General features: G+C 38.4%; 1 protein-coding gene and 1 long non-coding RNA gene across 4 annotated transcripts in view; one reads left to right on the forward strand and one right to left on the reverse strand.

Annotated features, from left to right (window-relative positions):
• Ptp99A (Protein tyrosine phosphatase 99A) overlaps positions 1–25,961 on the reverse strand; it is a 102,461-nt gene that overhangs the window by 62,336 nt on the left and 14,164 nt on the right. For all 3 annotated transcript variants that reach the window (XM_065309440.1, XM_065309439.1, XM_065309438.1), the window contains exon 3: positions 21,895–22,018. In XM_065309440.1, coding sequence (XP_065165512.1) covers positions 21,895–22,018 — 124 coding nt within the window. The remainder of the gene's footprint in view (positions 1–21,894; positions 22,019–25,961) is intronic.
• LOC135797205 (uncharacterized) overlaps positions 1–25,961 on the forward strand; it is a 39,093-nt gene that overhangs the window by 12,807 nt on the left and 325 nt on the right. The gene's annotated exons all lie outside the window — the stretch shown is intronic.

Below are 25,961 nucleotides of genomic sequence, written 5' to 3' on the forward strand. Positions count from 1 at the left end.
GTTTGCATTCGGGCGCGTACACGCGCGAAAATAATTATTTCGTTAGATTTGCGCCTCACGCCATGCGAATACGTGATTAGCATTAGTGTGACGCTTCGTATGCGCATCACGCGCTTGTCAATACAACGAGTTTTCGCGCTTTGCCGCAACGCGCAGATCGCCCCGCACGTACGCAATCAACGCGAATGCAGCACATCTAGGAGACAGAAATGAACGCTGTGGTGAGTATGTTGTGGTTTGCCATGGGTATGAATGTATCTAGAAATTATTTTTGATTGTTGGTTATGATGAGATTTTTCACGGAATTAATTTAAATACGCTAAGGTTGATTTTTTTCACTACAACGTTCAATTTTGCTCATTCAAATGTAAAAAAAAATATTTACCACTTTAGAAGTTTGGGAATCTTGTATTCTATCGAATGTTGAGAGATTAAGCTTACCTGAAACAAAGAAAAAAATATTTTATTGTTAGTTTTGTTTGTATAGTACTAAAATTATAAAAAAAAAATCATTTTTTTTAATATCAGGGATAAAAAATATTATTAAGCAATAATCTGGTACCAATAATATCAGATTTCATATTCTGCAACAGAATCTAATAATTTTCTAGCTTTCAAACCGTTCATTTAACGTATATTCCTGAAATTAAAACTTTTCGTTTTTAATTAACTTTTCACCAAATATGAGCGCCACTACGCTGGTTGACAAAACAGTGAGCTAAAGACAAATAGATTTTAAAATGATGAGTTCGGAAAAAACGACGAAAAATGCCAGGAACAAAAAAATGCGACCAGTATAATTCGAGCAGCGTCAGCATTTAAGGCTCGCGAAAAAATTGAACAGTAAATCAACGAGAGCCCACTTTTTCCTTCCCGACCATTTTCCTGTTGATATATAAACACGCGATATACGCGATCATGCTTTATGTCCTGAACGAAATTCCAACGATGACATTTTTTATTCAGTTCTCTTTTGCAGCAACTGCCACCAAATAAAAAAAATATTTGTAAAAACTGTACACATTTCCTTATTGGTAAAAATTATTGAATTTTACAAGGAAACTTGATGTTTGTTTTCAATAATTGATAAATATTCAGGATACGGAAATAACTTTGCATGTATTCCTCCATGCAAACAGGAAATCCACAGCCGGGGCAAATATGGTGTTCACATGGTGTTCTTAAGTACCAAACATGCACTCCCAGCACGTGGATACCATTCAGTTCGTGCGCATTACACCTGCAAATTGCCGGCGGACATTCGAGCTGACTTTTATTATATTATTATGATAAGCATCGAAATTCGTATCTTGCATGAGTTTGATCGATTCGGATAATTTCCATAATTTTGTCTGGGGTCTGAGGTGCATGTAATCATTACATTTGTCGACGACTTATTCACTCAACAAGTCCGACATAAACCCACAAAAGATATTGCATTTGATATTTCTATTAGGCGACATTATTTCTAGCTCACTGACGGCGAATACGAGTAAACTCTCTTCATTCAGTTGCGGTTGTGGTTCATTAATTTATTGATTTGCGGAGGACGCCAAATCAGCTCTTTTGTGGAAAGTAATTAATGTATAGCTAAACAAAACAGATGTTGTTGGTACATATTCTCATGTTCAATATTTGCAGTGCGACGGAGGAAATTTGCCGACCAATCTACCAAAACTACATCAATTAAATTATTATTACTCAAAATTTCAAATGTAGTTACAATTGAATAGAATTTACGTCGATTGAAATGAACAAATATCGAAAAATATCATTTATATATATAAAAATGAATTGCTGTTCGTTAGTCTCGCTAAAACTCGAGAACGGCTGAACGGATTTATCTTATCTTGGTCTTGAATTATTCGTGGAGGTCTAGGGAAGGTTTAAAAGGTGAGAAAAATTCGAATAATTGCCGGGAAAATCCTCAAAACAGCTCTTTTCTATAGAATAAAATTTGACATTGAGATTCAATCATAGTTATAGTTAAATAGTTGAATTCGAGATGGCGCGCTGAAGTGCATTATTGACAAAACTTTATATAATTAATTTCTTTAAATTAAAATTGCTAATCTTATTGATAGAATTGACTCTTACTACGAGTATGTCTAGAACAAGAGAGTAAAAACGAATTACATTTTTATTAAACACTGCCGGAACGAAATCGCTGGCAACAGCTAGTAAATAATAATATTCTGTTATTATAATATATCAGAGTGATAATTATCACAATTTACACAATATTGAGATGAAGTGTTAATTGAATAATACGCCAAAGGCGACATCATGACGAAATTGCCCTAATTATTACATTATTCTAATTGTTTTGTTCCATCAACTCAATATTCTAAACCAATCCTGTTTTCTAATAAAGTTTCGGTTTATATTTGACACATTTTTAATTTCCTGATGACGTTATTAACGAAATCCCTCCTTATACTTCGCATGTGTCTACTACTAAATGCACTCACTCTTCAAAAAAAAAAACGCACCACTTCAGTTTGAAGGGCCATCGTTTTACCAAAAGTTTACTGAAGTTTAGCGACGTTAAAAATGAACAAAGTTTCAACTTGGCGCTTCGCAGCGCGGTGAAGAGGCAAAAAATCCACGAACGAGTAATTAATATATGTTAATCCTTGCCATTTACAGAACTGGTGCACACGCCGCGAAGGTCCGCATACTTAAAGGTAATGAATAGTTTGCGGTTAGCGTTTTGCGCTTGCAGGATGTGAGGATTTGGGCTTTCCCATCGTCGAAATAGGTCATTCATAACGCAGCAAAAAACCGGGCGTAATTGGCATGGAAACAAAAGTTCAGTCGAAGCGTAGACGCGTATCATTACTCACATCGTTCAGAAATTGTGACCTAATATCTCAAATTACACTACGAGTACCTTGCGTTGTTGAGGGGAATTTTTAAAGTCAGAGCTCTGTAGCAAACTGTTATCATTTCGGCATTCAAACGTGTTAATTGCGGCAAATCGCTGCGCAGTGTACAAAAGACTTTTAATGTGTACCTCTCTTGTTCCATTCCTGCGGTTGGATGTTTGCGTCACCGCGTAATTTCTTCGTTCGCTCGCTTTCATCAACCCCGCACCGCTGCGTGCTTTTTTTACTCCTCGTTTATGAATAATTACGTGTGAATAAAGTGAATTAGTGTTGTATATTCGGCGAAAACATGCCCTGAAGGTTTGGGTTTATTGTGATCCATAAACCCCAGTGCTTGGTGCAATATACACGCCAAATATTCATGGTCGTCGTCGCGGCGCTTCAATTTATCGACATGTCGTCCATTTTATATGATAGCGTAAAGTGGACCACAGAAAAAATATTAAACGACCCAAGATAGACTCTTTACTGTTACAATCTCATTCATTATACGAATCAGGAAACTGGGCAATAATAAAATTTGTTTTATATGGAAAATCGCATTGCTAAATAAGAATTAAGCATTAGTTGACAATAATAAAATCAAATGCTGTTTTTGACATTCTGGGGAAGTAGTAATTTGGTGACTTGCATTCTAATTAAGAGTGGATCATGTCTTGGACGGTATTTAGTTACTCGTTTAATGTAACTACGTCTTTAAGAGACGTACGCACTTTGAATACTAAATGCTATAGGTAATTATGATACAAATTAATGATTGTAATTGTTGTTTGTACAAAATTATTCAAAATTAGAATTTTCAAGTTTTTTGACGTGATAACGTCTTTAAAATCGTTTTAGTCGGGTGACATGTTCAGAAACTGTGTCACGAGGCCTCTCGAGGCCGATCGCAGGTATACCCCCCTCTCGTTATAACGAGAGAGAGACGGACCGATCTCCCTTCTCATCTCGAGCGCTGCCAGTCATTCCGTGAAACTTGACACGCGGAATCCACACGAGCGGAGGCAGGCATAGCGTTCGAGTGAGTGGACCGATCTTCCGTCTCTCTCACTCTAGCGGCATACAAACGAATGGAGATTTTCTCGTGCGGTTAAGTTTTCGTTGAATGTTTAACAGTAAAACAAAATGTGAAGTGCAAGTGAAGTGTTACAACAATTGCAACAAACAAAACTTATATCACCAATAAGACGTTATCACGTAAACATCTCGATCGTAAACCTACTTTACAAACAACCATTTTTTTGTTTCAAAAATAAATTTTTAGGCGAATATTTATCATTTAACGCTTTCACCAAGGATGTCACTCCTCGTCTTTTATTTACACGCATACTACCTACTCCCAAACATTTATCCAGGACGTGGTGAGCGCAATAAACAATTCATGTTCAATGTCCCTTTTTAATGTCGTGCGAATAGGAAAATGACCACTTTTCCCGCTCGTGAAATACGTGCGCGTCGCGAAGAATGCCGAAACGAAACAAAAAGATATCCTCTGCCGGGAGAGAGCTAGACCCGTCTCATTTAAACAAATTTCATTTTTATTGTTCGAAAGAATCGGAGTGAAAGCTTTCGGATTATTATGCGGCCATAAATGAAATTCATTGCCATCACACTCGCGCTAAACAAAAGGGACTAGTCTTCTTAATTGTTTCTCTTAAATATCTGAGGAGCGGCGTGACCGGGGACAAGAGTTCAAAAAAAGGGGAGATGGCATTCTATTATGTCGCCTTCGTCGCCATCGCACAAAACGGCAATGGAAGAGTTTCAATGGAAACCATTTGAGATGCAATGGTTCAAAATGTCGGAGATTTTTTATTTTTATACTAGCTGTTGCCCGCGACTTCGTTCCGGCAGTGTTTAATAAAAATGTAATTCGTTTTTACTCTCTTGTTCTAGACGTACTCGTAGTAAGAGTCAATTCTATCAATATGATTAGCAATTTTAATTTAAAGAAATTAATTATATAAAGTTTTGTCAATAATGCACTTCAGCGCGCCATCTCGAATTCAACTATTTAACTATAACTATGATTGAATCTCAATGTCAAATTTTATTCTATAGAAAAGAGCTGTTTTGAGGATTTTCCCGGCAATTATTCGAATTTTTCTCACCGTTTAAACCTTCCCTAGACCTCCACGAATAATTCAAGACCAAGATAAGATAAATCCGTTCAGCCGTTCTCGAGTTTTAGCGAGACTAACGAACAGCAATTCATTTATATATATATATATATATATATATATATATATAGATAAAATAAATAAAAGTTAGGTCCAAAATCAGTATTATAGTGGTAAAAAACCATAATTAAACCAAAATGGATTTAAATATAAAAATATTTGTCTGGTGAATGTTAAGCCTCGTTTTGCGGATTTATTAAAAAAAATATTCGCGCTTTTGGCGTTTTTGTGCATATTTTTAATTAAATTCATATTGAAATTGAATTACCAACCGCATTTGGTGGTACGAAATGAATTGTTGGTGCATAGCTCATCGTGGTGAAATTATATAACATAAATGCGCGTCGTTCGTAAAAGTTATTTCGGCGTGGTGACAGCGGTCACAACGGGCATGAGGAGTCTTTTATACTGACGACAAACGATGCGGTGTGCGAGTAAGAGGGCACACAGCTGGGCCGCGTCAATATTATGGTTTTGTGGTTTGTTGTATTTTGCATCAAGGGGTAAACTTTCAAAGTGGTTGCTTTAAAATATCTAAACTGTCGTTGACTCGACGGTCATCCGGACGAGTGGCTCAATGTTGCTTTGCTTCTCCCAGTGCAGAAGACGAAAGTTTCCTACATAATCATCTCGGTACGAGTAGACCGTGTTTTGAATTATGCACGCCGGCTTTGAATTTAATTGAAATATTCTCTAAGCTGCCTGGGAGAATATCACGAGAGGTATTTTGTGCCGAATATTATCAACAGATAGCGAGTCGCAATATTGCATTTCTTAGGATGACTCTTGATACGCGCTAATTTACTAATTGCTATTTATTCACGGACTGCTGCACTTTGCATTTAAATGCTGAAAGCCCGCCTGGTGGGCGCTTGTGTGGCTCTCACAGGTGCGTATATCTCGCGCTAAATCTTCATTTGCATCAGCCTCGCTTAGGATTTTAACGATTTTCACAAATGCGCACGCGGGAATTTACCAGCCAGCGGCTGCAATTCAGAAAACTGTTGCAATTATTTTAAGCTAGAAATCACAATTAAATTTTAAAATAATTAGATTTTGCTTTTAAATATTTCGGTGTTTTGTATTGCAATATCATTTTTATATAATTTTGTTGTCGAAATGTTAAGCTTAGTTAAAGTGTTCACATTTGTTGTAATTTATATTACAATAAAATAGGTGAAATAACGAAATAAATTATATATTATGAAATATAATTACACTACTACTACTGCTACTATTTCAGCATTAATCACTCTGCCGTTATATTTTAATCAATTGAACCAAAATCAATTTTTACATGCTAAATGATTAAATAAAGCTATCGTTGATACATGTTTGCAATTAGAACATACAACCATCAATTTTATATGCAGTTTGCGTGCTTAAATCACAAATTAAACTAATTTTAAATATTCGATTAATAAGATTGTCCAAATGTCCAAAATAAAAATAAAAATGCCTCGGAATACTAAACTTGAAATAAACATAATCTAGGCCTTAAAATATAAGGTTTATGCTGCTTTATTCCATGCACTGCAAGATACGCGAAATTACAGGACATTTTCAAAGAATTGGAGTAAACATAATATTAAGATTAACGAAATGCGATGCGCACACCCGGCGAGCGGACGTGCGCAAGGATGCAAACGATGGCACAGGAAGCGCATAAAAGTTTGGTCATATATTATTCGCAGGCACAATGGCGGCGAGCACCGGCAAGCACTACAGGCTGATCAAATTTCGATTCTTGCCAGCTTCGCATTCCGCTTGGTCGTCACTTTACAATCCATTCATTCCGTGACGCCGAAATGCAATTTTAAGAATCACCATTATGAACTTTTCATGTGTGAACTTTATGCGTATATGCAGGGAGCAAAGCGTAAAATGAATTCGTAAACAATTTTCACAAATTTCAACAAAACTAATACAAAATACCCACGATTTTGCCAATTTTCATAATTGGGCTTTGTGCGTATGTTAAAATATAGTTTAAATTATGCAAAAGATTAAATACATGAGTTGTAGCACTTGATAAAGGTAATCGACTTGCATCTGTAGTAAAAACGTTTGCAACATAAAAAGTATTCATATTTTCACACCGCCCGCGTGTGATAGAAGCATTAAAACGCAGTGTCGCGCCATTAATTAAAAAGATAACAGCCAACGATTAGAGTATTTACATACCTACTCTTGGTGGTTGAAAAAAAACCTTTTTTCGCATTTTATTCGCTTTCACATCTCCACGTTCAGTTTTTTTTTAGATATAAGTGATAAATATATAAATCACGCTGTTTTTTAAATATCTTTCTTTAAAAATATTGAGAAAAAAACACAAATTTTTCAATTTCAACTTCTCGCTCCGCATTTGCATATTCCAATCTCAAATTGACTCTTTCTTCAACTTCAACCTCGAAGTTATTTACTAAGTGTGTGATGGAATGTACTTTTGACTTTTTCAAAAATAAACTCACACGAATAAAGAAAGCAACCACCGCACGGTGTGTAAGGTTTGGATTTTAATTGAATGGCACCTGTGCACATACTCAACGAGGTCGAGAGTTTCATGTGCAATCCGGGTGGCGGGTTCTTTTTTGTGCGTTTACGCCTCGCAGCGTATTTGTTCATCATAGATTTACGCTTGCGTTGTTCAGTTTCGCGAATTTCGGCGGCTGCGGGAATCGGCCATGTGTGACGGGTGACTGCTGAATAGCATTTCATAATAATATTTAATACGCATATGTGCACGTACGCATGTAATTTGTTTGATCGAATTAAATGTAAATTAGATGTCTGCCTATTGATCGAAGCCGTGCGCCCGCTGCGCCCTTTTCACGGGGGCGGCGTGTGCAAGCCGCAAATGTGCGCGGTTCTAATTCGATTTGCTATGAATATTTAACCGATTATACCCGCTTGGGTTTTGTATACATGCCGAATGTATAAAGTCACGAGGCGGGATGAATAGTAATTGGAATTGAGATTGAAAATTAAACGCACGCATTGACTTTTCAAATTATCTTAGCTAAAAACTCCAAAAATCAAAAATGAATTTTTTTAATTTAAAATCATTCGTAATTCGTTTATTCAAATACAGTTCACGATATAGAATTAGAATGTGTGTTTTAAAGTTTCATAGCTATTTGAAAATAAAATGCGATTAGGATACGACCCGGAAAAACGTCCTAAATCATGCAAATAAATATTCATTTGCACGTTGCCGAACCTATATAGTCGTCTTTTCGGCATGCGGCCGCCTACGCTCACATTGCCGCTGGCAGCTAGGGCCGGTTACCGGTTAGTTTAAAATGCGTGGATTCAATCCAAACTCCCGATCCAACTCTTTCGCCCTGGCTGGCGCTCGCACATCCGCGACGGAATTTAAAGCAGGTAAACCGACCGCAATCTAAAAGGAAGTGTGTTGGTGTCGCGCATACCGCTGCTTGCGCCATAGATAAAATGTAAATTTAATTAATCCAAATAAACCCACGATTCATTTGTAATTTTAGTACATAAAGGAGATTTTGGCGTGCAGACACGCGGGTAAAAGTCATAGCTTTGCGCTTTGGGGGTGCGCCCGGTATTTTTGGGGGGTGATGGTGAATACACTGTCAGTCGCCGGGTTTATATCTTAGGTTTATGCTGCGAGAACACGCACCGCCCGGGCTGTAATCATAGCATCTGACAACGTTTTCTGTTATTGTGATTAAAGTCGGATATCGCACGAGGCGTGCGCCGCATCGTAGGTGTTTACACATTTTTCGGGCTCCCTGGGGCGCTACTTGGACCGGTATCGCACGCTCGCACTTTACTAGCGGGCCGTGCGCGCGTTGTCAAGTTAAACATCGCATAATTTTTCAAAGTAGATATGTTTATGATGAGGGTACAACGGAAGACAAAAATTTTGCCTAAATATTCATCATTTAATTGTATTATTATTTATATCAAATTTGCAATCAGTAAATGCGCTAATTTTAAATTCATTATATTATATTCACTTTATTCCTATTCTTATTGCGAATACTTTCACAAACCTACACATAGAAAATAAAAGACAACGTAAGTAACCATGCGAGACATGGCTCCTCGTAAGTCTCACGGCACCGAGAAAGGTCGTCCTGTGCTTTCTCTATAAATAAAGAAAACCCTACAACATTGTTTAAGAAAGATCCTGCTAACTATTTGTGATCGCAGGGGCGGCGACTGTGTGCAACGCCAATAAAGCCACCTACTTCCATTCCGGAAAAGTGGTCCGAACAATTATGCCCCCCGGTTTGTTATCTTTGCTCTCGATTCGCATCGCAATTCGGCCTGCTCTTAGTTTTAACTTTATGTGTGCCGCTTTGTTAGCGCTAAGAACTAGTGCAAATGAATCTAACTATTTTCACAAGCAGCGAGATATAAAAAAGCTATTTTTTATACAAAAAAATGGAAATCAGTGAACGCATAAAAATTAGTTTTCTGATTAATTTATACGATGCATTTTACATGATAGGTAGGTATAATAAATGCATCAATTTGAGCTATTATACATTCAAATAGAAACATTACTCATTCATTCAAACTGCTATTGGCAACTATTAATATTTTAATTATAGCAACATTAAAATCTAAAATTCTAATCAAGAATTATCGATTTTGGCATAGGCATTGTGCATATCCAGAAGCATAACATGTTTATAAACGTAATAATTGGCTTTTAAATGTACGTTGCCATTACCATTCAATTTCCGGTTATTAGTTCAACATGTTTGAATAGATGTTGAACCTACCTATCGATAATAACCAATAGAATCGTTGGAAATCGTTAAAAACTAAACAAAATTCAAAATAATTAATAATAAATAAACTAAATGTAATTCGTTTTTACTCTCTTGTTCTAGACATACTCGTAGTAAGAGTCAATTCTATCAATAAGATTAGCAATTTTAATTTAAAGAAATTATGCATATAAAGTTTTGTCAATAATGCACTTCAGCGCGCCATCTCGAATTCAACTATTTAACTATAACTATGATTGAATCTCAATGTCAAATTTTATTCTATGGAAAAGAGCTGTTTTTAGGATTTCCCCGGCAATTATTCGAATTTTTCTCACCTTTTAAACCTTCCCTAGACCTCCACGAATAATTCAAGACCAAAATAAGATAAATCCGTTCAGCCGTTCTCGAGTTTTAGCGAGACTAACAAACAGCAATTCATTTATATATATATATATATATATATTACGAGATTCTTACAATTTCTTCTCATCGATTCTGTCCCCAAATAAACTTATAATAAAATCTAATATTGTTGAATATAGTTATTAAACTTCCTAATGTAGTTCCGATTGGCTATGCAAGCCGCGCTGTTCCTTTGGCAAATTTGCTACTAGTGATAGTAGCAAAGCCACGGCGCGGTGGGGCGGGTAGTAGTAAATTAGAATAATAATTCGAAAATCCAAGCGGGTTGGTAGACACCGCCGACCTCCTAGAACCCGCACGCCAAAGCTCGGTGTTAGAGCTTATAAATACATACGTTAGTCGCAAATGTAGATAATACCCCCTCATCGCGTTTGACCGGCGCCGCGTTGGAGGCGGGCCCCGCGTCAATTTTCAAAGTTTACTTTCGTCGAGTTTCAACGCCGTTCGACACATTAATTAATCTGCCTTCGGCGTTTTCCATGCGTTCGGTTATGTCCCACGATAATCGACAGCATTATATCGGCACCTATCGATGTATATTTACATTGCTGATTTAAGTCTAAACATAATATACACGTTAATCGTTGAATGTATGCAGTTGATAAATACAATATGCTCAAAATTTTGCCTAAAGCTATAAATGCTTAGAAATAACATTTTGAGTATGATTATTAGACTTAATCGTAAGTGTTATTAATTATTGTCGTTATTATTCTAATAGGCAAAACTATTTGACCGAAATTTTTCGTTTTGCAACAAAATAAACAAAATAAAAGCTTTTTTCGATATCTATTACTAATTTCATTTATTTTAGAGCTCTGCTTACGTTAATATATAGAAAAACTTATTGTGTTTAAAGATACACAAAGATTTTAACGTTTTAAATGAAAAAATAAGCATTTTTTTATAAAAAACTGAAAAGTTGATGCAAAATCGTGGAGACTTTCATACTTTTACGTTTCACGTGTCGTTAATGTACTATCCGTTGAATTTGTGTATAAAATTAGATAATGCCAAGAATAACAACGCTTTACCATGGATTTAATTAAAGAGGATTGTTGTCGTTTTGAAGTTAGGGTTATTTACGACGTCCACGGCACTATTTTCCCGTCGTCGCTGTCATCCATATTCAAACACACAACTACATCCACCCACCTACACGCAAACATGTCGTCTTGATATAAATATTAATAGTCTCCTACGTAATACTATATGTAACATATGTATACATGTGAAGTTATCAAGATATTATTGTAGACGCACGTGCCCGGCGCCTCCACATGCCTGAAACCATGGCGTAAAACTCATGCTCCTGCAATGAGAAGGATTTACGTTTGCAATGAGCAAATGAAGTGTCTCCTCAATGGCGTCGCGTATAAGCTCCTCTATTGTGCCAACACGGACTTAATTAGCTCATAAAATCGGCGGTAATACCGCAGACCTTGAAGTATTCGTTTTGCATTAACAATGAGATATCGCACAATGCAAAATTCGCCCCGGCTTTATTTACACGACGTAATTAAAAAGTGCTCAAGCTTTCGGAATTCCGCCAAAGACTACGCCAGTTGCAGGAGAGTGGAATGAGTGGCGCGAAAGGCAAAATGCCACAGATGCACAGCCAAGCGAGACGAACGCCAGCGAAAAAAGTACCTGGTCGAGCGACTCGGTTTTTTCCGAGTGGAAAACTAACTAAAACCAATTACGAAAAAATTTACATACTTTTACAGCGTATAATTATTGTAGGAGGTCGTCGTCACGTTGCTGCAAAACGAATTACGGGACGTCATAGTGCATCGGCGGGAATCTCTTCACTTTGCCCTTCAACGTGTTAATTTGACACATGAGCATTGTCTCACTAATCGAATTTTATTGCAGATGCAAATATTTCATATCAAAAATCACGAAATTCTATAAACACATTAATATAAATTTAAACTATTAAAAAAGTAATTTGGCTTCGTATATTTCACGATAATAACACGGCCAGATGGCCAGGATATCCTCGAAAATGAAAAAGAAGCGAGGCGATATTTTTCCTTCGCTCTACGCTATTTAAAGTCGCTTGCGACGGCGTTATATCTATAATGCTTCATTTATCTCTAATCTGCGGGAGCAAATTTAGGTTCGGTGCTCAGCGTAACAGCCGTGTTTGTATTTCTCTCAGCGTATCCGATTGGTCCGCGCAGGGTGAAAATAAAGCAAAGAAAGGCTATGCTTAATAATAAATAGCGATGAGCTATTTCGATTTTATTGCTGATATATCCGCAACCAATCAAATATATGAGGCAAGACATTTTAGTATCACTATAGGTATCATCATATAGTCGCTTATGCGATGGGCGGCTCAATCCATCGTATACGTTTGCTAATAGACAACATGAAAGTTTCTCAACGGAAATGCGAAACCAACACAACACATAGGTTTGCTTATGTAATTTGAAACTTCATAAGTCTCTCACCCCGTAAATCGAAGGCAATTATCGATGAAGTAACAATATATTATCACAAATGTAATGCATGTACATTAAGACAAGAGATAATTGTTAATATTTAGTAATTAGCATGTTAAGAAAGGTTTAAAGAGGAAATTTATTCAGGAAATTATAAATGATTGTATTTACAGATATTTTAATAAAATTTTCAAGTTGAGTAATCATTTTGGCCAGAAGACGTTGGCAATTTCGGCATTGTAACGAGCGATAAATTAAATTAATTTTATGATTAATCCGGCGCCGTGGCGCGATCCTACAGATGTTCCTCACGAGCAATAAAAGCGTCTCCCACACTCGAAATTTCCCAACCCGCATATGACCAGCATAAACCACCAACTACCAACCGCAAAACTATCAGTCTGAAGACACAAAGTGTAGCAGTAGCAGTAAAACCAAATAATACTGATAATGTAAGCGCTGACGTACTTAAAAATCCGCATTGTCGTCAATGTCTTCACGCGTCTTCGACATGTCACATTTTATTGCATCGTATCGCGTCGATTCCTTGGAGAAATTCCGCGATCGAGATTTATGTAAACTCATGTACCGCCGCATCGCTTGAGGCGTGCGCGCCTTCAAAAGCGCGACTCTTTTAAATGAACGGCTGCCTTTGAACTCAAAATCAATTTGAAGAATATTTCGCGCCTGCGGATTGCACACACCATGCAGCAGCGCATATATATTGACTCCAGCTGCAGGATGGGAGAGAATTCGGGGGATTGCATGCAGACAGTCAGACAGGAAACTACCGAAATTGAAAATCGCAACCGGTTTTCATCCAGTGCACAAACAAAGCCATATATATACAACTCTTCTTCTCTGCCAAGTGTGGGACGTATATTACAGCGTGTGGTAACTTTTAGTTTTTCAGCTGCAATTCGCGCACTCGGGCTCAAAACTATATAATAAATAGAGAATATTTGCGCTGTGTATTTCTACACGATGCGCGCTCACTGAAAGTAATTGCTGTGTTTGCGTTTAACGTTTCCGCATTCAGAAAAATACCGCGGGAACTTTACATTTACTATTAATATTGAGTACAGAGGAAATGCATTCACATCTATATATTTTCAAATTTCAACTGTAATCTTTTATATCCTGTTCAGTTATTTACTTCTATATTCAATTAAATGTTTTTTACAACACAATGAAAGCAATTTACTAAACTGTCGCGATGATTTCTTTAATTTCGTGGTATTATGCCATCATCAGATCATTAAACTGTTTGGGAAGTAGGCTTAATAAGAGTAACTATCTTGTTTCGTAATAAGTTTTTTAACAAAAGTTTAAAATTAAAATTAGATCGCCGAACGCGTGCGACTGCGATGCAAGGATTAGGGTCGGTGAAGAAATGAAGAGAAATCGATTTCGAGGGTGCAGGAAAACTCAAAGCGCGCAGAAAGAATAAAAGGAGTGATGCCTTCCTTTTTGGTCTGTTTCACTTACGAGAATCAGACCTCCGATTCTGTCTTGATATTTGAAAACGGTATTTAGTTTCATGGCAGCTTTCACAATGATAACGGCAAAACGCGCTGCATAATATAATCACAATCAAGCTGAAATTTAATTCGCGAACGCGAAGTGCTGTTCGAAGCCCTTTGTGTGTTTCGTTATAAACATGAAAGCATATCAAATATGAAATCAGAGATTATTTCCAACAACTTTAGATATGGCTTTGTCGAGTTAATAGCAGCAGCATATGTGCATCTTCATTCGTTTTAGTTTTAAATGCAAAATGCAATTGTTATCGGAAGCGAAAAATTCGAATTTCGTTACAGCGAACGCGTGTCGAGCATATTAAGCAAATTACGATGCGTAATCGATACGCGATGCAATTGACGCAATCGAGTATGGGCTCGACAGACGCGATGCTAATTAACTTGTCGCGTGTGCACCACTCGGCAAATTCGGCGCGTGTTGTTATGAGCTTACAATTTCCTGCATGTTCGGCCGCCCAACATTTCCTGAATCGATTAGAAGAAATTACACCTCCTGGTGGAAGTGCGTGCCGAAACGCACGGCGAAAGAAATTCGACTGGCGTCGATAAAGGAGAAAACATCTCAATAGGCCTCGGCGTCGACACATTCCTCACTCAGATCTCGGTCATCACAAATTGAATTCAGCCTTGTTACCTTCTTCAAACTCGTGCGTTTGTTATCCAGGCCGCATTTAATCAAAGCTTCGTACAGGAGGAGAATGTGTGCGTTGGCTGGGATTGATAGAAAGGAATGAAGTTCAGGTAAAAGACATGTTGAGTGGCATTCAAACAAAGGAAATACATTTTGGGATAAGGTTTATATAGAAACAACTTTTCAAAGAACCCCAGAATTAATTGTACTTAAATTTAGTGTAAAAATAATGCATTTTTATGAGTTTAATAACTTTTTAACTCAAAAACAAAAAAAAATTGTGATTTTTCTTTAGTAGCTGATATTTCAGCAACCAATTATACACCCAACAAGATTTTATGTAGAAATCTTTTGATCAACACCCCTTACACCAATAACCAACTCCCCACTGGGTTGTTTCGAGCGTGGATTTATACCCAACATATAATATTTGTGATGATCAGTAAACATACGAGTACCTTGAAATGCAGATTGCATGCAAGACTTTAATTGAGAGCGAGAGCCTCTGTTCGCAGATATTTCACTTTGTACGTGCACCGCTCCGTTCCGGATTTAACACTCCACTTGCTTCACTTTTACGGCGTAAGCACCGAGTGAAATTTTCATATTTATTTCACCTCAGCGGGAACTTCCGCCTGCGCCTTTGCCGGCTCTCCATGAATTTTAATTTGCACTCCGGTTGCAAAGAAACACCTGAGGGTAATCTTTGTGAAATATAGATGTTGACGGCTCGCACTATTTAGGCTGCAGTATTCTATTAAATGAAAACTTGTTAATTTTAGATGATGGCGCTTTAATTCCTTTAACTGTGCTTGAACGAGCGGTCTATCGCGGTTGATATTCTAGCAAGAAGCCAATTTGACTTGCCTACATCTTTGGGCCTTTGCTGACGTAGCTTGGGGCTTAGAGCAATGGCTGCTTTAATAGGCCGCTTGGAGGTGGTTGAAACAGATGGATTTTATTAATTTATCTGGAATAATTGCGTTGGGAAAGGTGATTTTCGGTCGCTTGTTAATAGCAACCACCGCATTCCTTAGCTTGGACCTACGTAAGTCTTGCCTGTGCCTCGACGTGTGTTATTTTTGTGTGTGGAAATTGGTAATTCAGTTGGGGAATTGGGGTCGCTGTGACTTTTGCCTGGTGTGTGTGTGTGTGTTTATGCATTCGCACGCGGGGCAACCGAGAAACGGGTTTGTTACGTAACGCACGTCCTGGCGTAGCCTTCAAGAGTGTTTTAGGGTTTCCGCTTTCGCGCTGCCTAATATTATCCAATTAAATTTGACAATGCGCATCGGCGGAGGTCCTGACGCCGGAGCTTCCCCGACGAAGCGTTTAAAGCGCATGATTAATGTGACTTCTTTAAAATATTTCCCCCGCAGACTCTTCCGTCTAGGCTCAAAATACATCGACGACGCTAAGCTCATGCTCGGCATGTCGAGTTAAGCGTTTTAAGGATTTTTGACTCGGCGGTTGTTATTTTTTTTATTTGCTCAAGCTAGGAGCGTGTAAATGCGAACTGTTGAAACGCTGGTCGCTCCAATTATTTTGTATTATGGCTCATTCGGCGGACGTACGTGACTCCTTGAATTTGTCGGAGGGACTTTTGTTCCCGGTTACATTTACGCCTTTGTTGGATTAAACCTATCGGTGTCGAAAACTCGCCGAGGCAAGAAACTGAACAAAAAAAGCAGGAAAACAGCTTGTTTTTGTTGGTTGCTTCCGATCAAATTGATTCTCTCAAAGCATGCTAATTTTTATTACAGGTTTTCCGTTAAAAGTCAGTAAATTAATTGTTATATCGGTTGGTATATAAATCGGACAACAAAAATGGAAATCTCGTTTTCCTGCCGCTGACAGCATCAACATGTGCTTTTTTACACTTTTTACACTGCACATGACATTGTATTTTATATTTCACGGTTATGATCGAATTTTGGAACCCACCGGGATTAGACGCATGAAAATATTCATGCTAATATTCTACGAGCTGAATATAAACGATGTGCCTTTGCGACCCTTTTTAATTCTTATTAATTGTGCCAGTGCCACCCCCAAAGCGAATTAGCTTTCGGTAAACATCCGTCTAAGGCCAAACTCGCACGATTTCCCACCTAGGGCCGCATTGTCGCAGACTTTATAAGATTGGAGACGGATAAGTTTTCGTCACCTGGCGCATGAATTTGCTATCGACGGCGGAAACTTTCCGGTAACGCTGCGATGCGGCTTTCTTAATCTAGCTACCATTGTGAAGGTGTTGCGCACACGTACAAGAAACTTTCAGAGTGGTCCCCGCTCAGGCAGCGCTTTTGTTTAATTCGTTCTTTTTCCACTACAGCCGCCATCTTGGCACTTAGTCGTTTTATTTTAATTAACGCGCTTAAGTTGATACCTCGTCGCTTTTTTCTTTATTAAATTAGTCTATTTGCACACCAAGGCAGCAGCGATCTTCGCTTCTCTTCGCATGATTTATGCATTCGACGGTGGCGCTAATATTAAAGAAATGCTAATTTATGCGTTTCGTAATTTATGACCCGCAATCAATATTTATGCGTTGCGGCCAAAAACAAGCTGGGGCCAAGACCCGACAGAGAGACGGTTTTAAAATTCATACGCACGCGGAATCCAAGAATATGGCACATGACTGGTAATGGCGGATAAAAACGATCCGATGGCGGATAACGCGTGCTTTGGTTAAACATCCGTGACTATATAGGCACACGCTCGTTAATAATACAACGGTTCATTAATGCCGCGCAACGGTAGTTTTAAATTAAACATTACACTCAACCGATAGCTGGTACTAAGCGAGAAACACGCAATACGGATGGATACCATTCTTGTTTAACAAAAAAAAATTTAAAAACCTTCGAGTCGACATAAAATTCCGGAAATATCAGTAGATACATCTTCAGTGATAATAAAACCTAACATTCTTTAATTTTTGAAAAATTAAGTTTATTGAAATGAAATTTTGCGTAGTCGATCATCAGCATTCCTTTTATTTGGCATGAACAAAAGCTAATAAATATTTTTTTGTTGTAGAATTTCATTGCGTTGAATTTACGAGTAACTTTTCGTGTGCACCGCTATAAATATTGATCGAAAAATTGCAACCAAGCGAGTTTGAGTTATGAAATTAGTTCCAGCTTAATTGCGGCTTTCACGATCGAATGCTACCCGCTAGTACGCGCGTTGTCGGCGAATCAAACCAGGGCGTGTGCGCGGTGATTAAATTCCTTGCATTTGCGAAAAACAAGCGCACCGAAATCAAACTAAAATTTCGCACAAGTAGGGCGGTAGAAAAATTTCCCACGGATGAATTTTTCGGCACTCAAAGTGGAATGCACTTGCAATAGCTCCTGCGACAATGCGAAACGGTGCGGTGCGACGAATGGCAGCTTTATCACATCGACCGATCTACTATAACTGAATTAGAAGTGGATGATTTATGCCGACGCGTTCGCTCTATTTCAAACAAAGAACATTTATCCTTAAAAAGTTATTTTAACTTATGTTTGACAAGCGTAATCTGCCAAAATCTGAAGGCGTTCCGTTCCGGTGGCGGCTTAGCCGCTTTATCTGCGATCAGGTATACACCGAATGCCAACGCCAACGCAGCCCAGCGCGCCTTCAAAGCAAAGTTTTCCAAACGTTTGCCGCAACGATAAGGCGATATCGGCGCGCGTCCGTGTGACGGGCGGACTCTCGAGGGTGGTGCAGTAAAACAGAGTTGAAAAGTAAAAAAAAAAAAGAAAAGAACTCGAAGAACGTTTGAAGCACCAGAAAGGAAAACTGGATGCGCGGCCGTATCACGTCCGTAAAGCTGGCCGCTTTTAATAAACTCAGCAATCAGAGTGGAATATCGTTCCGGATCAAAACAAACAAACAGATGCGACCAAAAAGAACCAAGTGTCCGACGCCTAATGCAGGGTGACCGACCCTCGAATATCGAACGCGATCGAATGATGTAGAGCCCATTCATTCCGATAACTTTCTGCGCTCTAGCGGCGATTATGGCCGCGTAATCCGTACTTTCAAGTTTTCCCAGATTTCTCTGGGGCGTGTTGGCCCCCCACCGGAATCCGCTAACATATGACTGACATGAAATAATACGCTCCGGCGAATTGTTGATGCAGTTTTGCCGCGCATACCGCGCTCCTGCTTAAAATATTAATTTAATATCGTGCATAATAATAATCCGACGTCTCACGCGATGGCCGTGCAAGCCGACACCATGTTAGCATTTTTCGACCAGCCAGACAGAATGCAGGAGTTGTACAAAATGACTTAATAAGGGTTAAGCCGGTGGCTTGCATTTGCAGCAAACAGCAGAACGCAAACCTCATTTGTTTCGTTTGTATCTCGACAGCGTACAACTTTTTTGAGTTGCGCATACCTTGTTGGAATTATGAGCGATTTCGTTCGTAATGTGGTGCATGCTTCCATGCACATAAAACACATCAATTTCTGCAGAACCTAGCATTAAGTATTCCGTCATCATTATATACCTGGCATGCATTTGGTGAGTTTATTAGTTTAGCAGAATAAATCGGTTTATGCTGACTTTTTTAATGTCATTAATTCGCACTTGTGGCATGAAAATGTCATGGAAATTGTTTTGATGTAGGTATGAAATTTCCTAATTGAAAAATGCTTGCAACGGTGAGCAGAGGAGGAGTATAAATGCGCCCGAGTTATATTTCGTTAATATCCGTTCAATCTAGAATGCATCCTGGCAGGGAGGAAAAACAAATATCCTGATAAACGTTCGATCCTGAAAACTCTCTCCGTCAACGTGGTGGTGTATTGGCGTTCTGGTTTGCTTGCGGCGTTTTGTGGATTGAAAAATATCATGGATCTACTTGCATACACAACCACAAAGTGGACAGTGAGAAGAGGAGAATTTTGATCTTATAGCGATAAGCTAAAATTGCAAGACACGGGCTAAACATGTCAGTCAAGCAGTTGACCAGCAGAAAAATATAGCATCGTTGCAGTTTTACAACAAAAATTGTAAAACTATATCGATGCTTCTTTGCTGTCGCGTAAATGTCTATATAAATATTTTCTTGGGTTGACGGCACGCGCAGTGGCTTTATGTAAAAGAAAAGTATCGATAACCGAGGCAGTAGAAAAATATTTTCCTTCTAAACGCGGCGAGTAAATTAAATTTGATCGATTACTCGGACGTCAATAATTTTATTGGTCAGGGAATTTGCAATTGAAGCTATATTAATTTAATATTTTTCAAAATATTTCTATAGATATTTCTCTGTAGTATACCAGCAAACAGGTTCAAAAGCATTGTTGATTTACACCTGAGCTCAGCCAAGTTTTAATTTCTCTAGAGGTTGTTTTCTAAATTGCTCCACAAAGCAGCCAAAGCACGATATTAATTAGTTACCGCCGGAGTTTCTACCAACAATGCAGCCGTTTGAAATCATTGAAAGTTAATAGTTGTTTGAATGTGATTTTTCATCTCATGGATTGTGCGCAGTGCAAGAGTACTTTCACAATACCTAAACAAGTTACAAGTGGACTGTATGAGTGCACCCAGGTTTCGCGATTTTTTACCTCAAAGATTAAACAACATAAAAACAAACAACAATGCATAAATTGTAAACAAAGTTTTAGCGGAAATAAAATTAGAGTGGCCATACGTGGTATAAAAATTGCGGGCCTGATTGCTACACGGTACGATGAACTGTGATAAAGTTAAAGCGCATGAATACTTTTTTTAGTATGAAGTAGTTATACACTACAAATGTGAATACAATTTCATCAAACCAAATGGTATTCAATGTTTATTATCGCGATAATATTCTTTGTTGATTCAATCCCTACTAATATTATAAATGCGAAAGTCCTGATGTTTGTTACACTTTGACGCAAAAACTACTTAACCGATCATCATGAAAACTTGTACACACATTCTTAGTGGTCCCCGAATGGTTATAGGCTACTTTTTATTTAATAAAAAAAAATATTTTTTAAATAAAATAAAGAAATTGTTTAGCCAATAATACCTCTGCATCTGGTTATTTGACTACTTTAACGCCATCTAGCATTCCAGCAATGAAGCTCAAACCTAAGTACTATAGTACCATCACACTGTATTATCACACTGTATTACCGACAGCTACGTCAACATCAAATCCAATTGACTACACTATGGAGACTGTACACTATACTTCCATAGACTATACTTTCTGCCATTTTAAACTTCCCGCCATTCTACTTCATTGTTACTTCTTCTGTGACTACAGACGCGTACGGAAGCAACTTCATTATTTTAGATATTCGCGAGCGAAGCCAAGGGTTAAAGCTAGTATTCTATATTCTCTTAAGCCACCGATGGATTGATTTTGAGGTGTTGGTCAAAATGCGCGCCCCCATTGAAAAGCACCAAAAAAAAAACTTTAAAAAGTCCAAAAAACGATGTCTTTGGATTCCAAGGCCGACAACGTAATTTTTGCATGATTCCTATCTCCGTGGATCGGCCATTTTTGGCCGCTGCCGGTCGCCGGCTTATATCGGCGATCCGTGGGCCCGAAACGTCCCTCTTCAGGAGTATCCGATAGGAATCGTATTATGTCGGACGCGCGTGCATGCGATAGATGTAAGCGACGCTTGTTGAAAGCTATTCGAAATTGTATTAAGCCGGCGCGCAGGAAACTCGCATGTATCGGCGGCATGTACACGTATTCGGCCGCTTTTCGGCACAGTGGTGGCAGTGTAAAGATATTCTGGAGCAAGACATGTGCAGAATGTAAATCAGATTCGATTCAACAATGGCGGCGCGCAAGTTTCGGCTGCACTACGATGCGCTCTATCGGAACCCGCTTTCGCATCGTAATCCTCTGTTGAGTCTATTTTACTATGCATGGACGTCAACACCATACAACACAAACGCATATTTTTAATTAGTTTAGGATAAAGATTAAGAATTTTCGCTTAGATATTGTCTCCTAGGACGTGGAATTGCATTCGTGACATAGTTGTAATGCGCAATTAATTCACTTACCTTGTGTGTATGATGTAATGCGTGATCGGACTATGATGGGTGTCTTGCGAGGGTGCCCAGGAGACGTTGACCGAGCGGGACGTAAAGCTCATGATGAGCGGCCGGCCAGGCGGATCGGGCACATCTGAAACATAAAGGACGCACATGCATAAGCAATACACACCAACCATTACCCACCGCATAAAGCGCAATATAAGCTACCCCATACAATATTGTAACCAGCAGTAACAATCCGCTACTGTTCGTTAAACGCTGCTTCCGCCACGGTCATTACCACACGAAACAATTTATTTACAGTGCGTTTCCTAATCGATATAAGTTACTAAATGCATCAGGTGAGAGAAAGCTATGTTCAACTATGAGGCATTATGATGGAGAAGTAATTTTTTTTCTGCATTTGCCTGAAGTATACCTCCGGGTTTTTTTAACATACGAGTGGGTTAGGATGCTGCGCGCTCTTTCATTATCCGAGAAAACATCTCCGGACATGTGTTCCCCACGGTTGTAACACGAACGAATAAGATAGGATGACTCGCCTTTTATCCGCTCCGTTATAAAATCTATTCGCATTTCTCGAATACCCGTAAACACAAGCTCTATCGCAATTTACTATTACAAAATCAATATTCCCTCGAGCGCAAGCTTTTTTCATTCCTTGTGCGAGTTTCTTTTGGTTATCGTACATGCTGTCCAAGGAGAATAAACCACTGTTCGGTGCTACAATCTCGTTTGGACAAAGCAAATTGCCTGAATTACACACCAAAACAAAAAATCCGTTTTTTAGTATTTTAAAGAAGTTAAAAAAATAGTATATTTTTAATCTGCATGAAACCTAATGGAAAGTGAGTACCATTTTAGTATGCATTGCCGCCCTTGAGTGCTTGCCATGTTAAAACCCGATAAGGGCAGGGACACTAAAAAATCTAATCTCGGGAACTACGTGTTAAGCCTACCGATCGACGCCCAGGACGCCCTGAGGGCATCTTCGCATTGTCGGGAACGTAATTCTTAAATCTCCTTGACCATGCGACTATCCACAGGCGATTGGTTTTCATTCCGGCACGGATATGTAAATTTGTGGCCGGATCTGCACTCAGTGAAAACAAGTAACGTGCGCCGCCGTCCGACTGGAACAACCGGAAGGACAACTCACGCGTTCGCCCGTACTTAAAGGGCGCTGCCGTGCGGAATAACCTTCTGTGTAGTTAATTCCGCCATTGGGGCGAGCAGCTTAACACCTCATTTCATGTTTCATGCATTTAAACGAAATCAAAGAACAATGGAGACTCTGGCGTGGTTGCAGCGCGGACGTTTACGGTTATGACGGCCATTCGGCGCACTGCGTTCGAATATTGGCGAGAAATGTGTGTTTCAACGTACACGCGGCGTGCTAATCCCATCGTCGGGTTGGATTAAAACTAAATGCAGCCGGCTTAGGCGAGGAGGTCTGATGGACGATCGTTTTGCGAATTCGGCGCTCGTTTTAAACGATTCATAAACGATCTAACTATTTATATTTAGTCACTAAAATATTTTCATGCACTTCGGATGTACTCGTATTTTAACAGCAGATGGTTGGATATTTCCTGTGAATGCGAGGAGACAATATAACTCGCCACTCTAATAGATGCATATTCTATTTTCATGCATTTGGAATTCTGAACAAGTAAGCGATATATTACAGAGACGATGTTGTTCTGTGAATATTTAAATTCAACAGAAAATGGCAACCGACGAGTATTATTCCATTTATATGGAAAAATATACGAAAAATCAATACATTTTAAGTTTTTTTTCTTGAGGATAAATCAATTAAATTTTATTATTTTTTGCGCACTCTGTATAAGATAAAGGACATTGCATTAATAGTATCGACCCAGGGAAAGATCTGAAGGAAAGATAGAAATGACTGAGTGACTTGGTTCGTGTTAAGAACGAGTCCCCGCTATTCAGTTCATTTTTTACTCTGCCTTCCGACAGTTTGGCTAAAGTGAGATCATCGAGCGTGGTTTTTGCACAAATACACTATTCCTACCGAATATAGTGTTCAATACCAAACCGAACAAAGAAAAACCACCAACAAAAAAATTTCTACACAAATTTTCCAAATTCTACTTGAAATTAAAGTAAATTTACTAAATATTGAACTGAATATCTGAACCAAACGTCAAGAAAAATAAAAAAAAAAACAAAGAAAATCGCATGAATTACGAATTCTTGAATTTTGTTCATGTTTGCATCATATAAACGTCCATCAAACCTTCATATATAATAAAAGCATTTTTTATACAAACAAATACGGCACGTGCTCCAATAGAATACGTTTATATACTACCATCATATTGGCATGTGTTTCGAATCTTGTTGGCGCTGATATAAAACACGAACTTATCTTCTGTTCGGTGTCGCTTATATACAAGTACTTGCCCGGCGCCTCCACCGCGTGTTATTTCAAAGTTATCTTTACGTATGCTGGTTGACTGTCAAAGGAAAGCTCAAATTTTATCCAACTAATATTTACTGCAGTTAGTATGACACAAAATCAAGTGATATTTAATTATTCCTGACATTTACCAAGAAAATTAGCTTAGAATATAGATAATCTTCATGTTTAAATGTTGTTTTCATATCAGTACATTGTTGTTCTATGCTAAAACATCATTCTCTGTCGAGATCACTTCATATAGCAATTACGGGCGGTATCATAATTAAATTTCCGTGTATTCGACGCTGTTGAATCTATGACAGAGGTGAAGCAAAAGGTGTGATCGGCAACCTTGTAGCATGTAGATCAATGTTCTCTCTTACACACTCGTAACTTAATGCTGTAGAGTAAAGAAAACGAACTCGTACATATTTCAGAAGCGCATAAAAGTAGGCAAACAGGCCGCGAATACATGTACGCAAACTAGCAATCGTCGTTTCAGTCCTTTTTGGACCTTTTTGCGCACCGTTATGGCCGCCTTGAGTACCAGCCCCTTCGTGTTTATAGATTGCATTTTACGAGGAGTCGCGACTATTAACACAATGTATACTCATGTTATTTGCATCTGCTTTTCGTGCTTACGTCAGGTGAAGGTGCTCGATATATATGCCTTCTATTTCTCTTATTATCCTTTCTATTTATGTACTGCTTGAATGAATTGCATGTCCCCCAAAAAAATGTCATAAAATGGAACAAACATTCATTAAAAGTCTCCAACTTTGTACGCTAGCTAGGGATCATATATAGGAGTAAAGCTAACACACAGAGATATTTGGCAGTGTAGGAATTAAGTTGTTGGGAGTATGCGTGCTTGTGCTTACATCGCATCTGATTGTGGCGCGCGCTCAACGTTCTGCCCTACATTTTTACATAAAACCACAATTTTTCCGACCGGGCGGTGAATTCAGAACGCGCCCAATTTGGTATGGCCTGTGTTGCCATTGGGGACGCGATGCGCTAGGGCTCTGAGGCAGCATTTAATGATGAAGTTGCAATCGATTTTTCTGAACTTCGATATACATATCCCTTTGTCAATCCAACCTGTTCATATTTTTTTGTGAAAATGTGTATAACACACAGATATATTATCTTCAATCTTATTACGTTATTGAAAATAGATATACCTTTATTTGTTCATTACCTATCGACATTTTTATATAAAAAAAAAAACAATAAAAAACTATGACATTATAAGAGTGATGAATGTAACCTATTCATGAAAGTTGAATGCATGTGGCAATCACAATCTCATTTTCTTTATTTATTTAATGAGCAGTTTATATCCCTGATGCATTTTTGCTAACGACGCCCAAGATATTTAACTATGAACTAAACACAGCTAACAGGGAATAATAGCAGCTGTAAGATAAGCATCAAATTTTTTCTATGTTGAAGAACCTTCCCGGAAACTTGTACCGGTTCATTGAATATGCAAATCCCAAGTTTATCTATTAACAAACTGATATTGATGTTATTGAAACCGATACAAATTTAATTCAAATATTCCGTGGGAAGGTACGGGCGGATAGTTTTGGAGAAACGATGTCGACGCTAAGTTAAATATGTGATGACGACGAAACAT

This window comes from Atheta coriaria, unplaced genomic scaffold (genome assembly GCF_025399875.1).
Source record: "Atheta coriaria isolate IRGN ID8LTWV9N9 unplaced genomic scaffold, Caltech_Dcor_3.1 hic_scaffold_8_pilon, whole genome shotgun sequence".
Taxonomy (NCBI): domain Eukaryota; kingdom Metazoa; phylum Arthropoda; class Insecta; order Coleoptera; family Staphylinidae; genus Dalotia; species Dalotia coriaria.